Source organism: Marmota marmota, unplaced genomic scaffold (genome assembly GCF_001458135.2).
Source record: "Marmota marmota marmota unplaced genomic scaffold, marMar, whole genome shotgun sequence".
Lineage (NCBI taxonomy): Eukaryota > Metazoa > Chordata > Mammalia > Rodentia > Sciuridae > Marmota > Marmota marmota.
This window is the reverse complement of record NW_026000229.1, coordinates 3,400,062-3,415,501: the sequence shown is the minus strand read 5'-3', so window position 1 is coordinate 3,415,501 and position 15,440 is coordinate 3,400,062. Positions and strand designations below refer to the sequence as shown.

The window sequence follows — 15,440 nt, the reverse complement described above, 5'->3', positions numbered from 1 at the left end:
CCCCCCCCTTTTTTTTTGAGACAGGGTCTCATTAAGTTTCTTAGGGCCTTCTAAGTTGCTGAGGCTGGCCTTGAACTTGTGATCCTCCCTGCCTCAGCCTCCTGAGTTTCTGGGATTATAGGTGTGAGCCACCACACTTGGCTTCAACATTTCCTCTCTTAAAAAACAAACTGGAGTCATTCCCTAAAAACCAGCTCCTCCTGAAGTTCCTGTGGGCTCTCACCATGCCCCTGCTCTCCTCAGCACTCCTGCCACAGCAACCCCACCCCACCATCATTTTCAGCTACCAGGACCTGGCTCTCCCTCCCTCTCAATGAGTCCTGTGGCCACTTCCTCTGTAGCCATGGTAGCCATGGTCAGTTGCTTTTCTGACCTCACCAGGGACCATCTGGGCTGCCTCCCCACTCCAGCCTCATCCTTTGTCAAGCTGTCTTGACTGCCCTGTCCTGAGATGTCTGGGCTCTGCCTACCTTGGCCAGCCCTTCCAGTAACTGTCACCACTCTTGTCCCTTGTGAACTATATTTATTTAACATTTTTCTCTAAAGCAGCTCCCAGTTCAAAACTTAAGTAATGTGTTGAGAAAAGGAACTTTATATCCCTACCAACATCCCTAGCCACATCATTAATCATAAAAAGAAACACAGGAGCTGTGGCATGGCTCAATGGCAGAGGGCTTACCTAGCATGCTCAAGGCCCAGGATTCAATCCCTAGCCCTGAAAAAAAGAAAAGAAACACAAATAACCATTCAAATCACCAAACATGATCTAATGTCCCCCAAGTGATTCGTATGTCACACTTTGGGGAAGTACTGCTTTTGGCCAAAGCGCTGTCTTTCTGGCACAGCTGTCAAAGCTACCCCCACAGCTGGCTCCTGCACCAGGCAGGACTCTTTGCTTCTGCTGGCTGCCCCAACCCTCTGTCTTCTGGGAGGCTCACCTTGCCCTTTGCCTTGCCCTAGCCTTTCCTCACAGGCTTCTTTCCCCATCTCTGGCCTCCCACTGTCCCCTTTCTCCAGCCCTCCCTATCCTGGCTTTCTGGAGCATCTCTGGTTTAGACCTTATAACTTTACACCTACCAATGCCCATCCCTTGGCTTCTCTTCTTAAGAACCTGGCACATATGACCACCCTGACTCCTACTGTCCAGCTAAGGTCCCAGAACATGGTGTTAGGTCCCTAGGAAGGAACACTCCTGCCACATGGGGCCTCGGTGAGCTTAGTCCACCTGCCAGCAACCTCTTTCCTGTGCTTTGCCCTCCCAGGACCCCAGACCCTTGCCATATCTCTGCCATGACCAGCCCTACACATTTGACATCAACCTTTCTGTTGCCCTGAAAGGTATGTTGTGGGGTGGGTGGGTGTGCACAGGGCTCAGTGGGCATGTGTGCCCAAGTGCCATTGCTCTGATGGTTCCTGAGCTTTGGCAAGGTGGAAGGGGAGGTGTCTGCTCCAGCCCTGGAAGCATGTATGGTTTTGTAAGGGAAAGAGAGAGGTAGAGGACATCCTTGTGCTCAAAGGGAGCCCCAATGGGCCCACGTCACATTGACTGAGCTCCCAATTACTTGGGCCAGAAATCATGGGGCTCAAATCCCATCTTTCCCTTGACTCCTTTCTGCAGTCTCCCAAACAGGGTCCTGGTCCCTGCTCACATACTGCCACTGACCCTATCTTCCATCATGTATGGTAGATTTCATCCAGTGCCTGTCTGAAAGTCTGGCCTTGAAGGCCTGCCAGTGAGAGACCTCAGCCCGCTGGGGCCACGCACAGTCTCTGAGCCACATCCTGGGCCAGCCCCGAGAGCCTTGCAGACAGGTCCCATGTCCTGAGCTGCTCCCTGGACTCCATAACAGATCAGCAGAATCTTATTGAAAAAGAGTCTACTCTGTGGACCATGGTGGGGGGTCCAGGCTTGACCCTGCTCCTGCCCAACTTGAAGCTTAGGACCAGTTACCAAACCTGCCTTCCCTAGTTCGTCGCACGAAGTGGGATAACAGAGGCATAAGCCTGTGGTGCAGTAGTGAGGGCTGTGTAAGTCAGTCCATGTGAGGGTCTGGACCGGCATCTGTGCTTAGGCAGAGGCAGGGTCTCTTTCCAGGCCCCAGGTGAGGAATTTCCCAGGCTGCCTACAGAGCCCTCCAGGCCCCACTCTGGCCAAATCTCCATCTCCCTCATTCTCTCCCTGGAGTTCTGTGATCTCACATTGGGCTCTGCTGTGTCTTTCCCACTGCTGGGCCCCAGAGAGGGTTCCTAGCAGGAGACTCAGTGCCCTTCTCAAGAAGCAAGGAACAGGAGGCCCCTAGAGCAAAGCGCCTTGTGGCTGCCATGGCCCTCCAGGAACTTAGCTGGTCCTACTCTGTCATATCACCAATTGGGGAAACTGAGGCTTAGAGAGGAAAATGGATTCACCCTGAGCCATTAGCAGGCTAATGGCAAGGCTGGGACTAAATCCAAGGATTACAAACTAGGCTACACACATGAATGCTTGGGGTCCCTTTTAGTTTGGTTTTTTATTCTTAGTGTTTCTTTCTGCCTAGAGGTGAGCCCACCCAGGGAGGGTGTTGTTGGGGAAGGGACAAGGTGATCAAGAAACCAGTGTCCAGAGATACAGTCCTGAATTTGCAGTTCTGATGTTCCAAGTTAGGATTTGGGTGAAGGGGTTCAGGAAGAGTGACTTGGGGACCCTGACCTTCCTTGGGGATGAAGAGCACACCTGCTGCTTGCTGCCTTGGGGGGAAGCCAGAGGAGGGGAGAAGCCAGATTTTGAGAGAATGGAAGAGCTTTTTAATTGTTAGTACTATTCAGAAATGGAACAGCAGTAGCCTGGTACCTAATAAATTTTGTAATAGGTGTTTACTAGATGTTGCCAGAATAATGAGCTAACATTGTTAGAGGGCTTCAGCAAGGGATTGATAGCTCCACCTTTCCAAAAGGATACCAGGGGGATAGCAGGCTATCCTTGACCAAAAATCACAAATAAGTTTCAGTGGGCATATTATTTCCAGTTGATTTGTGACTTCCAAGCATATTGTGTTAAGAAGGATTCTGAGGCTATATCTAGACTACTAGGACACATGTGCTGTGGTTTTGGGAGAATTGAAAGTGGTGGCTTGCACTAGATCATCTCTGTGGAAGTCTCCCAGCCCAGTACCCTGTGAGTTTATTGTTTCACAAACTCTTAAGTGAAATCATATTGGACAATGGGAAGCTTAAGCCACAGGTCAGTTTTAAAAAATTTCTTCCCTAATTAGTGGAATTAAAACTTCATCTTGGGGCTGGAGTTATAGCTCAGTGGTAGAGCACTTGCCTAGCATGTGTGAGGCACTATGTTTGATCCTCAGCACCATTACAAAACAAATAAATGAAATAAAGGTCCATCGACAATTTTAAAAATATTTTTTAAAAAAGACTTCATCTATGTTATTTCTCTTTCCAACAGGAGAAGGAATGAGCCAACCAGCTACCATATGCAGGTCCAACTTTAAGGTAAGCTTTGAAACTGTCATATTGCTTCTTTGGAGGAAGGAAAAGAGGCAGATCTCTCTTCCTGGTAGGAACAAGAGAATAGCATCCATTCTGGGATATGATGGTAGGTCAGCTTGAGGCCCTGGAGCTTCCATGACCCTGTCCCCTTCTAGAAATGGCTATAAGGTCAAGTTTCCTTGAACAGAGGCTTCACAGATGTGGTCAGAGATTTTCATGGGGGCCATAGGTCTTTTTAAGGATCAAGGTCCTATTCCCCCTGTCCTGCCAGGGGCTGGATTGATGAGAGTGTCTTATTTTTTTTGTAAGTGAACTTTTAATTGAAGCACAACACACATAGATACAAATACACAAACTGTACACGTGAAGCCCAAGGAATTCTCACAAATGAACCTTGCTGTATGACCAGCACCCAGGTAAAAAATAGGAAATCTGTAGCCCGCAGGAGTCCTCTGTGCTCCCTTCGGGTCATCACAGCCCCAGCAAGGGGTCAGCTCTCTCCAGCCTCTTGCTGCCATATGTGAATTTTGTGTCTCTGTCCCAGTGTTATGGAAGTGGAATCTTTTCTGCCTGGCTTCTTGGTTTCAACATTTGTGAGCTTTGTCCATGTTGCCATGGGTAGAGACAGCTCGCTTTTCTTTCTGTGTAAGTGTCCCACTGAATCAACATTCCAGACGATTTAGCCATTCCACTCCTGATGGACATTTGGTGGTTCCCATTTTTTGCCCATCATACGATTACTATGAATGTTCTAGTACACATCTATTGGTGCTTGTATGTGCACATTTCTGTTGGGTGTATCTTCACAAATAGAATTGCTGGGTCATAGAGTATGTATACACTCAGCCTAGGAGAACTTTTTTTTAATATTTATTTTTTAGTTTTCAGTGGACACAACATCTTTATTTTATTTTTATGTGGTGCTGAGGATCGAACCCAGCGACCCGCGCATGCCAGGCAAGCGCACTACCGCTTGAGCCACATCCCCAGCCCCTAGGAGCCCTTTTGAATAGTTTTCCAGGGTGGTTTTCCAATTTATACTGCCATAGCAACATTTTAGCACTTTGGCTATTCCATATCCTGGCCAACGCGAGGTGTCATTTGCCTTTTCCTCTTAGCAGTTCTGGGGTCGTGGTTTCAGTTGTACTTCCCTATGACTAACGTAGCTGGGCATCTCTGGAAGTTGACCATTGGAAGATCCTCTGATCCTTTTTCCTTTAGTGTCCCTTTTAATTTAAGACTATCCTGGGCTTGTTAAGCTTCAAGAAGAAATGAAGGGGGTTCCTTGTGAGGGAGCTTCCAGGCAGGAATCTGCTTCTGAGGCTCACTCTGCCTGCCTATGTGGCTGTAGGAGTGTCACACCCTAAAGGCTGTAACCATGCAGAAGCACAGTTGTGCCGTGCCTCTAAGCATCTCAGAGGCCCATGACACCTTGGCCCCCTCTCCCTTGGTGCTCCTTTGCCAGCCTGTTCTGACATCTGTTTGGGTCATTTGCCTCTAGGACTTGGCATTGGTTCCAAGGCCTGGGTGGGCGAATGTGAGGCCTATGCTCAGAGAAACACAGTGCTGTGGGGAGGACTAAAGCCACAGGGCAGGGCTTTAGGGCATTGAAGGCAGGGAGTGATTGTGTGCACTGGGCTCTGGGCCCATGACAGACAGAGGGCTGAACTGGGAGGTGGGCTTGGAGAAGGTGGTGGGGGAGGGATGAGATCATACAGGATCAGAACCTGGGTCTAGTGCAGGAGATGGAGGAGCAGTGGGACTTGTCCTGAGCAGTTCCACAGGAGGACAGCATTTCATTTCTATAAGGAGCCTGGAGAAGTGGCTGGGGAGCCTGCAGGGCAGGACAGGGAAGGCTGTGGAGAGTGGGCATGTCCACATCTGCTCACCCTGCCGGTGTCCCTCTCCCTCAGCACATGTACTGGACCATGCTGCAGCAGCTCACTCACCACTCAGTCAATGGCTGCAACCTGCGGCCTGGGGACCTCTTGGCTTCTGGAACCATCAGTGGATCGGTGAGTCTCCAGCTGCATGGATGGCCGCCCATAGAGAGCATCCCCGTCTCCACACAGACCAAGAGCCTTCAGCTCGCCATCGAGATAGGATTCAAGCCCAATGTGGGCAGACCTCACAACCCCATCTTTCTCCTACCTCCTCTGTCCCTGGAACAGAGGAGATTCTCTTCCATATTCAGACTGAAAAGAGACTGGCATGAACATGGGGCTCTGGCTCTCTGTATCCAGAGGGAAGAGTCAAGAGATAGCCACGGTGTCTTTATTGTCACTGTCTCACTCTGCTCCTGCCCAGGAGGAGGTGGCCACACTGCTGCCCTTCTTGTCCTTCCTTGACCAAACCACAGGGTGGTATGTGTGCCAGTCTCTCTCCTAACCATGCCACCTGGGAGGTCTCTTCCCGGTGGGAGGGTGTTGTACTTTACAGTGTCTGGTTCCTGAGCTGCGTCCTCCAGAGCTGGGAGGTGCATTGAAGGAGATACCCAGCACATGGCCAGGGATTCACAGAGTCAGGTCCTGGACAAGTGAGACCTTAGAGGGAAGGACGAACAGGTGGTATGTGGAGACTTCAGGATGTTTCTGCAATGGTCCCTCCAAGCTGAGGCAGGGTCACCATCATCAGATTCCCTGCCCTTGCCTGGGGCTCCCAGGTTTCACCAAGCAAAGTCCATGCCAGAGCTCACATCCCACCAGTATAGAACTCCTGTGACCTGTTTTCCTCCTTCCCCTTATGAAGGAGCCAGAAAGCTTTGGCTCCATGCTGGAGCTGTCCTGGAAGGGAACGAAAGCCATAGAGCTGGGGAAGGGACAAACCAGGACGTTCCTGCTGGATGGGGATGAAGTCATCATAACAGGTAAGGGCTGCCAGGCTCAGCAGGCTTCGTCTCTCTCCTAGCCTGCGGGCACTGCTGTCACTGTGAGACGTGCCCATCTGGCCACTGTGCCATCTGTCCTCATTTGCTCTGGCTCTGTCATTCCCAGGTTCTGAATCTGCAGGTTGGGTGCTTTGCTAACAGGGGCTTCAAGTGTGAATGTCCACCAGAAAGACCAGTTCTGCTTTGTCTCCATAGAGGCAGGTATCTTCCTATTCTGGCAGCAAATGCCTGGTGCAGAGCCCATGATCAGTGACGGGGTTCAGGGAGGCTAGAGCTGCAGCTGTGACTGAGACATCTTAGCAATCTGTTCCTAGGTGGCTGGGGTGCTGCATAGCTCTTGGGGGGTCATTTGCCTCCAGGACTTGGCATTTACCCTCCACATAGTATTAATAGTGAGGAAGGGTGCCTTAGTGCTTAGCAGCACGCTCATGAAAATCAAAAAGACTCTCAGGTCCCCACTGGCTATGTGACTTTCATCAAGTTATTTTACCTGAGACTCAGTTTTCCTCATCTTTAAGATGGAATTAATATCACAATGCTTAACCTCACAGCAGAGTTGCAGGAATTATGTAAACTGGTTTATTCCTCCAGTGGACATTGATCGAGCCCCATCCTGGGGTTCCAGTGCTGATGAAGACAAATGGATTGTCTGCTTTTCTGGGCTTTACCCCAGCGTCACACCTGCACCATCTTACAGATGACACCATGGAGTATAACAGGGCTGAACAACTTGCCCAAGGTCTTGCAGCCAGTTAATAATGAAATTTGGTTTCCCTTTCTGGCAGCCAATCTTCAGAACCCCAATATTTTTTTTATCTTTGCAGTACTAGGGATTGAACCCAAGGCCTCATGCTTGGCAAGCATTCTACCACTGAGCTTCAGAACCCCAATTCTTGGGAGGTTTTTGTTTTCCTTTTTCTTCTTTGTTTTCCTTTTTCTTCTTTCTATATCCCCAGTCCTTTTTATTTTGCAACAAGGTATCACTAAGTTGCTGAGGCTGGCCTTGAACTTGTGATCCTCCTGTCTCAACTTCCTAACAACTGGGATTACAGGCCTGTGCCACTGCACCTGTGCAGAACCCATGCCTTCAGTATATCTGGAGCACATAACAAAGTGCATGTTACATAGTAAGCACTTAAAAATAGAGATGATTTTTGTTGAGGACTTCATTGTCATTGCCATGTTTTCCAGAAGCCAGTTCTTAGAAGGCCTGGCATATTCAGTGGAATCCCTCTGTAAAGAGTATGAATCAGAGTGTTATGCTCTGCCCTATAAAGCAGCCCTCAGGGATGAGGTGGTGCCATCCCCTGTGCTCATGTTCCATATCCTGCTCTCAGCCTGCTCTGTGACTAGAACCCTGGACCCATTTCATCAGCATAGCCTCCTGAGCATCTTTTTAAGGTGCCTTGCCCTCTTTGTGCAACTGACCTGCCCTAGAGCACCATCCAATCATGGCTCGAATCCTAGCAGAGCTTTTGCACCAGCCCCCTGCAATCCACTCTGCTCTTGGGGCTTTAAAAATGAGTCTTCATGTTTGCTTTCCCCCTGTTATTCTCTTGCTCAAGATCTTCTCCTGGTTCCCCTTTGCCTGTTTTGTTGAGCTCATATCCTTTTCTCATCTGATTCTGTCCGATTTGCTCAGCCTCATTCTCATACATAACTGTGGCGATAGAACTGCTTTTTTCGTTGCCTGTAAACCCTGGGCTTCACCCTGGCTCTGCCCAGTAATTGCCTTCCCTGGTCGCTCTGGTAAAATCAGTCTATCTTCTCTGCAAGCAATTCACCTTCAGGGTGGAATTCTAGTCATTGTATATGCATCAGTTTCTGTGCTCCTAGAAGTTTTCTGTGACTGCAATAACAGATAACTATGAACTTCATGGCTTAACAACAGAAATTTAGTCTCTTCCAGTACTTAAGGGCAAAAAGTCTGAAATCTGAACACTGACAGGGCCTCACTGTTTCCAGGGGCTCTAGGGAGCCTCTGTCCTTGCCTCTTCTAGCTCCCAGGGTCACCAGCATGTGTTGACTGTGACAGCATCTCTCTAGTCTGCCTCCATCACCATAGCATCTCTCTTCTGTCTTCTATCTCCCTCTGCCTTGCTCATAACACACTTGTGGTAGATTGAAATTCCACTCAGATACCTCATGTTAAGATCCTTAATCACATCTGCAAAATCTTTTATCATGTAAGATAAGATTCACCGATTCCAGGAGTTGGGACCTAATGTCTCTGGGGGCCATAACTCAGCCTAGTACAGAGCACATGGAGGGCATGGTTTAGACTAAATGGCACCTGCATGGTACTCAGTAAGGCTCTTGGTTAGTAGATTAAACAAAGTGGATTTGTCAGAAAAGATGCAGGTGGAGCTGAAGGCTGCAACAAATGGTGCCCAAAATTAATCAGTAAATACTCACTTTCTCCTACTATTTCCTACTATTTTCTCCTACTAAATTCCAATTTAACCATACAGTTGCCTCACAATTGGAATCAGCCATTTGCAGACCAGAAATATGCAGAAAAGGGCTGAAGTTTTAGCTCAGTGGTAGAGCGCTTGCCACGCATGCGTGAGGCGCTGGGTTCAATCCTCAGTACTACATAAAAATAAGTAAATAAAATAAAGATATTGTGTCCATCTACAACTAAAAAAATATTTTAAAATTATGCAGAAAAATAATTGCAACTGTCCTGAACATCTATGGACTTATTCCTTATAAGTTTCTAATGGCCCGCTGACGTCAGCGACACTTGCTGCACTTGCCATTGGAGTGCTTCCCATGCGGTCCCTTTTACACCTCCATAAGGTAGGCACTCTCGCCATCTCCTTCTTTCAGCAAATCGGACAGAATCAGATGAGAAAAGGATATGATCTCAACAAAACATCTATGGACTTAGTCCCTAAACAATACAGTACCACCATGTACATAGCATTTACACTGTATTAGGTATTATGTCTTCTAGATGATTTAAATGGAAGGTTGTGTAGGATATATGCAAATCCTACACAACTTTATGTAAAGGACTTGAGCTTCTATAGATTTTTGGTATCAAAAGGGTAGCAGGGCTGTTAGTTAGGCTTCACTACTGTTACCAAAATGCCTGAACAGAACAACTTAGAGGAGGAAAAGTTTATCAAGGGCTCACTGTTCTAGAGGTTCAGTCCATGGACAGCTGACTCCATTGCTCTGGGCTCAAGGTGAGAAGAACATGAAGGTGGAAGGGCATGGCAGAGGAAAGCTGCTCAGCTCCTGGTGGCCAGGAAGAGAGAAGGGGAAGCAAGGGACAAAATACAATCCCAGAGACATGCCCTCAGTGGCCTCCTTCTTCCAGCCGGGCCCCACCTGCCTGTAATTACCACCCAGTAATCCATTTAAATTATTAACCCATTATTAATCTCTCTAATAATCTAATCATTTCACCTCTGAACATTCCTACATTTTTCTAACATGAGCTTTGGGTATGACACCTGATAGCCAAACCATAACAGAAGGTCCTGGAAACAGTCCCCCTACAGATACCAAGGATCAACTGTATTTATTTAGCATCTGCAGGGGCCAGCCGCATTGTAGGTATGCCTACTTTCATTCTTTCAGCTTGTAATCAACAAGGCTCTTTGGCTGTGTCCACCTGTGGAAAGGGCAAGGCAGGACAGGTGGCCTGCTGCAAGGACTGTTCTGCTACCTCCTTCCATGGCCTCTATGAGCACCTGACCCTGCACGGCCGCCTTCCTTCTTGAAAGCTGTACCCAGTGTTTTCATCTCTTTCCAGTCTTTACTCCTACTTCTCAGACTGGACCCGCTCTGTGCCTGTATGGCCACCTCATCATTTTCCTGCTTTATCATTCTGGATGACAATTACCCAAATCAGTTTCTAATGGCCCACTGACATCAGCTACACATGCAGCACTTGCCCTTGGAGTGCTTCCCATGTGGTCCCTTTTACACCTCCATGGGGCAGGTACTCTCACCATCCCCTTCTTTCAGATGCAGAAACCAAGGCCCAGACAGCTTTGCGCACTCAGGATCACACAGATGGTCAACTGCAGGGCCAGGATTTGAACCCAGATGGTCGCTCCAGGCCCTATGCTCTTAACCACGGCACACCTTGTCTCTCCAAAGGGTGCAGCATGATTCTCACTTCTGAGGGAGTCCAGAAAGCATAAAATGGGCAGCAGAACAGAAGGTGAACTTAAACAACAAAAATCCAAGCATTTGGATGGAACTCATCTAATCCCCAGTCTTGCTCTCTTGCCCCATCTGGTGTTCAGTTTATGACTTGCAAGAACATGTTCTGGGGACATTAGCACTGCTTGGACTGTGTGATATATACCTTTCTCACTGTCCTTCAGATCTTCAATATGCAGATAGTTATGGTCAGTTGTGTCTTCTTTCTTGGTATCTGGAATTAAGTGGAAACCATATTCTAGCATCTCCTCTTTCTTTCCCTATAGTTGCTCAGTAATTATTATTCTACCCTGTTTGCCTCTGTTTCTCCATTTATTCAATTTCTCACCTTCATTGCTATTTGCTATGCTTGGTATAGAACTGCTCAACAAGACTGGCCAGGAGTCCCAGGGTGTAGAAGCAGCAAATCTTCATCCGGGACCATGGACAGTGGCCTAGGCGACTGTAGGAGGTAGTCTTGTCCTCTTTACTTGCTTTGGAGTCCCAAAGAATCAGACCATGGTTATGTTTTTTTCTCTGCCCTTCTCCTTCTCCAAAACCTGGCTCAACCAATGATGTCTAATTCCACACTCTGACCTTGACCGGCCTTTTGGGGTGGGGGCCTCCTCCATCTATAGAACGGAGAGCTCTCTGCTAACTCCAGATACTTGTACACTTTCTTCTTTCTGCCCAGTCATACACCTGTCACACCTTCCCCTCCCCACCATTCTGGATCCTTCATGTCTTCCTAAGGCCCCACACAAGTCCCACCTTCTTTAGGATTTCTGTTCCTCTCTCTAGCATTGATGTAGACTTTTCCCTTTTATTTGTATTGTACTTCCATAGATTGCTATGGAGTATAAGAGAAAAGGAAACAGCTAATGTATAGTCAAATCCCTATCTTGAACCAGAAGTCTAGCTGCAAGCTATTTAGCTAAAAGAAGATCCATGATGAAGACAATTGCATAGATAACAAGGATTTATCATGGTGGCATATTTCCTATGTGCTAGGCACTGTGCATATCACTTGATGTATTTAATTCCCATAGTACCATTGATCTCATTTATGTATGAGCCACTGGAGGTCCAGAGAGGTTAAGTAGCTGACCAGAATCACACAGCTAGCCGATGGCAGCCGTGGAATGTAGTCCAGCTCCCTTGGGATTCAAAGCCCACCACCTTTACCTCCCTGGGGATGCAAAACTTCCCCATTTCCACTCCCAGATCTTTTCCCTTTGTTTTATTTAGTAGCATAAGGCAGCTGGACTCCCCTGAAGCTCTAGTGGCAAAAAAATCCCTAGTTTCAATCCTGGCTCTGCCACTAATTCACCTGGGGCTAGCCCTGTGTCTCTGGGCCTCAGCGTCTCCCCCACTGTTTGTAGTGAGGGTCTGCACCCTGACACACTGGCAGATGGGGCATATTGGAAAGCTAGAAAACAGCTATTGCTGTGGATTCCCATTCCTGTTGCTGGATGGTGTGGGGAGCAGGGTCAGGATCTAGGAAGGGCCAGTGACGTGATGGGCTTAGCTTCCAGAGGAGATGGTGCACTTTGACCTCTCACTTCCAGAGTTGATGGAGCCCACCCCAGAGAAGCAGGAGAGCTGTCTTCCCCTTTGCTAGGACTAAGTTACATGATCTGGCTTGGGTGTGCACTTTCCCTGTCCTTGTCCCACTTGGGGCTCTGTCCCTTGCTGAATGCGCCTTTCCCTAGCTTTCCCTCTGGATTGGAGCACAGCAGGTGGGGGACTTGGAAGGACTCTGAGGTTCCTTCTCAGTTTGTGCAGAGGGTAGCTCCTTTCATTCTCAAAACAAGCATTCTCAACTGAGGGTACCTATGCTATCCTGGGGACTTTGGCAACATCTGGAAACAATTTTGGTTGGCACAGAGGTGGACACTGGCATCCAGTGGGTAGAGCTGAGGAATGCTGCTAAATATCCTACAGAGCACAGGACAGACCCTCATCAGAAAGAAATGCCACTAGTTCCCAGATGGAGAAGCTCCCTGCTGTGCCAACTGGGAAGTGGGAGGATGACTGTCTGCCTAATGGTTTTTTGAAAAGTGATTGGCTGATTCACCATGTACCTTCGTCTTGGAAGCAATCAAGGTCTTAGAGGAAACAGCAGTGCCAGTGTAACTCCTGGTCCAACAAGGAACAATGCTGATTTCTTGATGGTGGCATGGAGGAGGGGGACATCCCATCTGTGTTTGCAGCATGCCAGAAAGAAGGCTCTTTGATATTGTTTAATGAATTCTGACAAGAGTCAGTTTGCTTTAATTGGCTTTTTTTTTTAACCCACTGAGCCACATCCCCACCCCTTTTTGATTTTTATTTTGAAACAGGATCTCACTAAGTTGCTAAGGGCCTCACCAAATTGCTGAGGCTGGTCTTGAACTTGTCATCCTCCTGTCTCAGCCTCCCCAAGATGCTGGGATTATAGGATTGTGCCACATCACCTAGCTAATGGACCTTTTTAAAATTTCCCCAGTGATATAGAAATTTGTTAAGTTTGAGATCCAAAAGTGACATAAAAATAGAATAGGCAAGGATGTTGCTCTCTACAAAGGGTGTCCCTGAGTATTAAGTGTCAGTGTACAGGTCATGGGATGCCCTGGGCCACAAGTGGCTGGCACAAATGTGCTGAATCTTGAGAGGGCAAGGGGCTAGGCTGGGATGGGCCTCAGGACCAAAACCCCTCGGGGAAGCCTCTGCAGGCTGGGTAAGCAACCTTAGAGCTGGCAGGTGGTGCTGAGGACCCCCTGAAGGCCTTTTCTCTGGGGCCAGGAAGGCTGCCTGAGGACATCACTGACCCCACTGTACCTTCAGTCTGTGTGCAGGTGGCTTCACAGCAGGGTGCTTTGTGTTTCTTCTTTTGACTGCTGGGATCTTGTAACTGCGCTTTCTCCCTTTCATCTGGAGTAGCAGAAGGTGCAGCTCCCAATTTGAGGATGAGGGGATCTAGTGGTATTTTCATAGGTCTGGGCACCCCTACCATGGACCTGGTGGTTATTGTTTTAGAACTGCTCTGGTACCACCTCATCTGGCTTCTGCATGGCCCAGGGCCCTTGAGAAGTGTTTCCTCAGGAGTCAGAGAGCCTCTGCATTGACTAGACCCATGGGTCTCTCTTGCTGAAGACTCTTCCCCCTCCCCACCTGCCCTCAGGATGGCCTCAACCCCTTAACATGGTTTCTTGAAGCCCTTTGTAAGCTGGCTTCCCAGGGGGCCCCACATGACCACTTACATAACAGAGGCATCCCATGCCCATCCAGTGAACTCCCATCCACAGGTCGAGAGCTCTGGTGTCCTCTCCTTTCTGCTCCGCTGTCCTCCTATGCTGCCCTCTCTGCACTGTGTAGGCATCTCTCTTCTATCTTGTCCAGACCGGCTGCTCCCATTGAGTGGACCCTCAAGGGACAGCTTTTCCTCCTCTCTGCTGCAAACTCACTCTTACTGAGGTGGAACTGAATGAAGTTAACATTTGTTCAACATCCCTGTCTTAGATGCTTCACTTTGAATTTTATCCAAATATTTCAGGTCCTCATGACCCTGAGAGGTTAGGACTATTGTTTCTATTGGCAGACGAGGGGTTGAATTCTGAGGGAAAACGCATTACCTCTAAGCTGGGCACAGTGGACACATTGCTGTAATTACACCCCTGTAATCCGAGCAAACTTGGGAGGCATGAGGCAGGAGAATCACAAGTTCAAGGTCAGCCTCAGCAGCTTCTTGAGGCCCTAAGCAATAGCGAGACCCTGTCTCAAAAAAAAAAAAAAAGGTAAAAAGGGCTGGGGATATGGCTCAGTGGTAAAGCACCCCTGGTTTCAAGCCCCAGTACAATTAACAAATAACCACATTGCCCCTAGTCACCCAGCTTGTTATTGTTGTAATAGCTGCCACTTTGTAGGCCTTTACTGTGGCCAGGCACTATTCTGAGTTTTCTCTGTGTGAGCTCATTACCTTTGTAGCAAGCCTATATGGTGAGTGTTGTCATTAGGCCTATTTCACAGAAGAGAAAGCTGAGGTCTAGAGGGATCCAAGGTCTCAGGCCCAATAGGTAAAACCAGGATTTGAACATGGGCAGTCTGGCTTCAGGCTAATTGGCAGACCTAGGATATGAATCCAAACTCACATGGGGAGAGTTGATCACTGTCAGGAAAACTGTTGAGCCTTGTAGTGCCTCTGGGTGTCTGCATCTGTGGGGAGGGCCCAGAGCTCCAGCTAAGCCCCCTGCCTGGCTCTCTCCAGCTTCTGGGGAGGGTTATTGATCTGTGAAGACCTGTGTTGGTTACTCTGATGGTGCTCTCCTGAATGGGCCCAGCTGTGCTGACCGGCCCTGCGGCTGCCTGAGTGTTAGTTGGGTAGGCCAGGGGCTCCATCTCTGATCCTGTCCTCATCTGTTACAGGACACTGCCAGGGGAATGGTCACCGCATTGGCTTTGGCCAGTGTACTGGAAAAGTGCTGCCTGCTCTCTCGCCTGCATGAGGCGCTCTACCATCCTGGAAGCAAAGGCCGCTTCACCCCACCAGGCCTCGGTAACGGGCTTCCCTCTGTGGTGCAGGCCTGTTCTTCATTCAGGAATGAATAAAGCCACAGTGTTTTGTCCCCATGCTCCGAGGCCTCCACTGCAGTAGGCCCAGGTTCCTGATTTGATCCAGTGGGCCAGAGTGCGTGCTGTTCCTAGGACGTGTCCATTCATTGACTCTTTTTCACGAGTGAGGTCTTGGTAGAGTTTTCTCATCAGAGATCCCAGGACTCCCAGTATTTCCTGAATTGGTCAGGGTTCTCCAGAAAAACAGAACTGACAAGATGCACATGTGTGAATGAGTGTGTGTGTGTGTGTGTGTGTGTGTGTGGGGAGAGAGAGAGAGAGAGAGAGATTGAGAGATTGATTTACTTCATTGAACTGGCTC

The 15,440-nt window shown here is 48.5% G+C and overlaps 1 protein-coding gene across 4 annotated transcripts in view; it reads left to right on the top strand.

Moving 5' to 3' along the window:
* The window catches only part of Fah (fumarylacetoacetate hydrolase), a 33,752-nt gene extending 18,614 nt beyond the window's left edge, over nucleotides 1–15,138 (top strand). For 2 of the 4 annotated variants that reach the window (XM_048793463.1, XM_048793461.1), the window contains 6 exons: nucleotides 1,263–1,338; nucleotides 3,437–3,483; nucleotides 5,394–5,495; nucleotides 6,229–6,346; nucleotides 10,349–10,547; nucleotides 14,933–15,138. In XM_048793463.1, the coding sequence (XP_048649420.1) occupies nucleotides 1,263–1,338; nucleotides 3,437–3,483; nucleotides 5,394–5,495; nucleotides 6,229–6,346; nucleotides 10,349–10,527 (522 nt within the window). In that variant the 3' untranslated portion in view covers nucleotides 10,528–10,547; nucleotides 14,933–15,138. The remainder of the gene's footprint in view (nucleotides 1–1,262; nucleotides 1,339–3,436; nucleotides 3,484–5,393; nucleotides 5,496–6,228; nucleotides 6,347–10,348; nucleotides 10,548–14,932) is intronic. The other 2 variants (XM_015480336.2, XM_048793462.1) reach the window with 1 other exon arrangement.
* The last annotated feature ends 302 nt before the right edge of the window (nucleotides 15,139–15,440 follow it).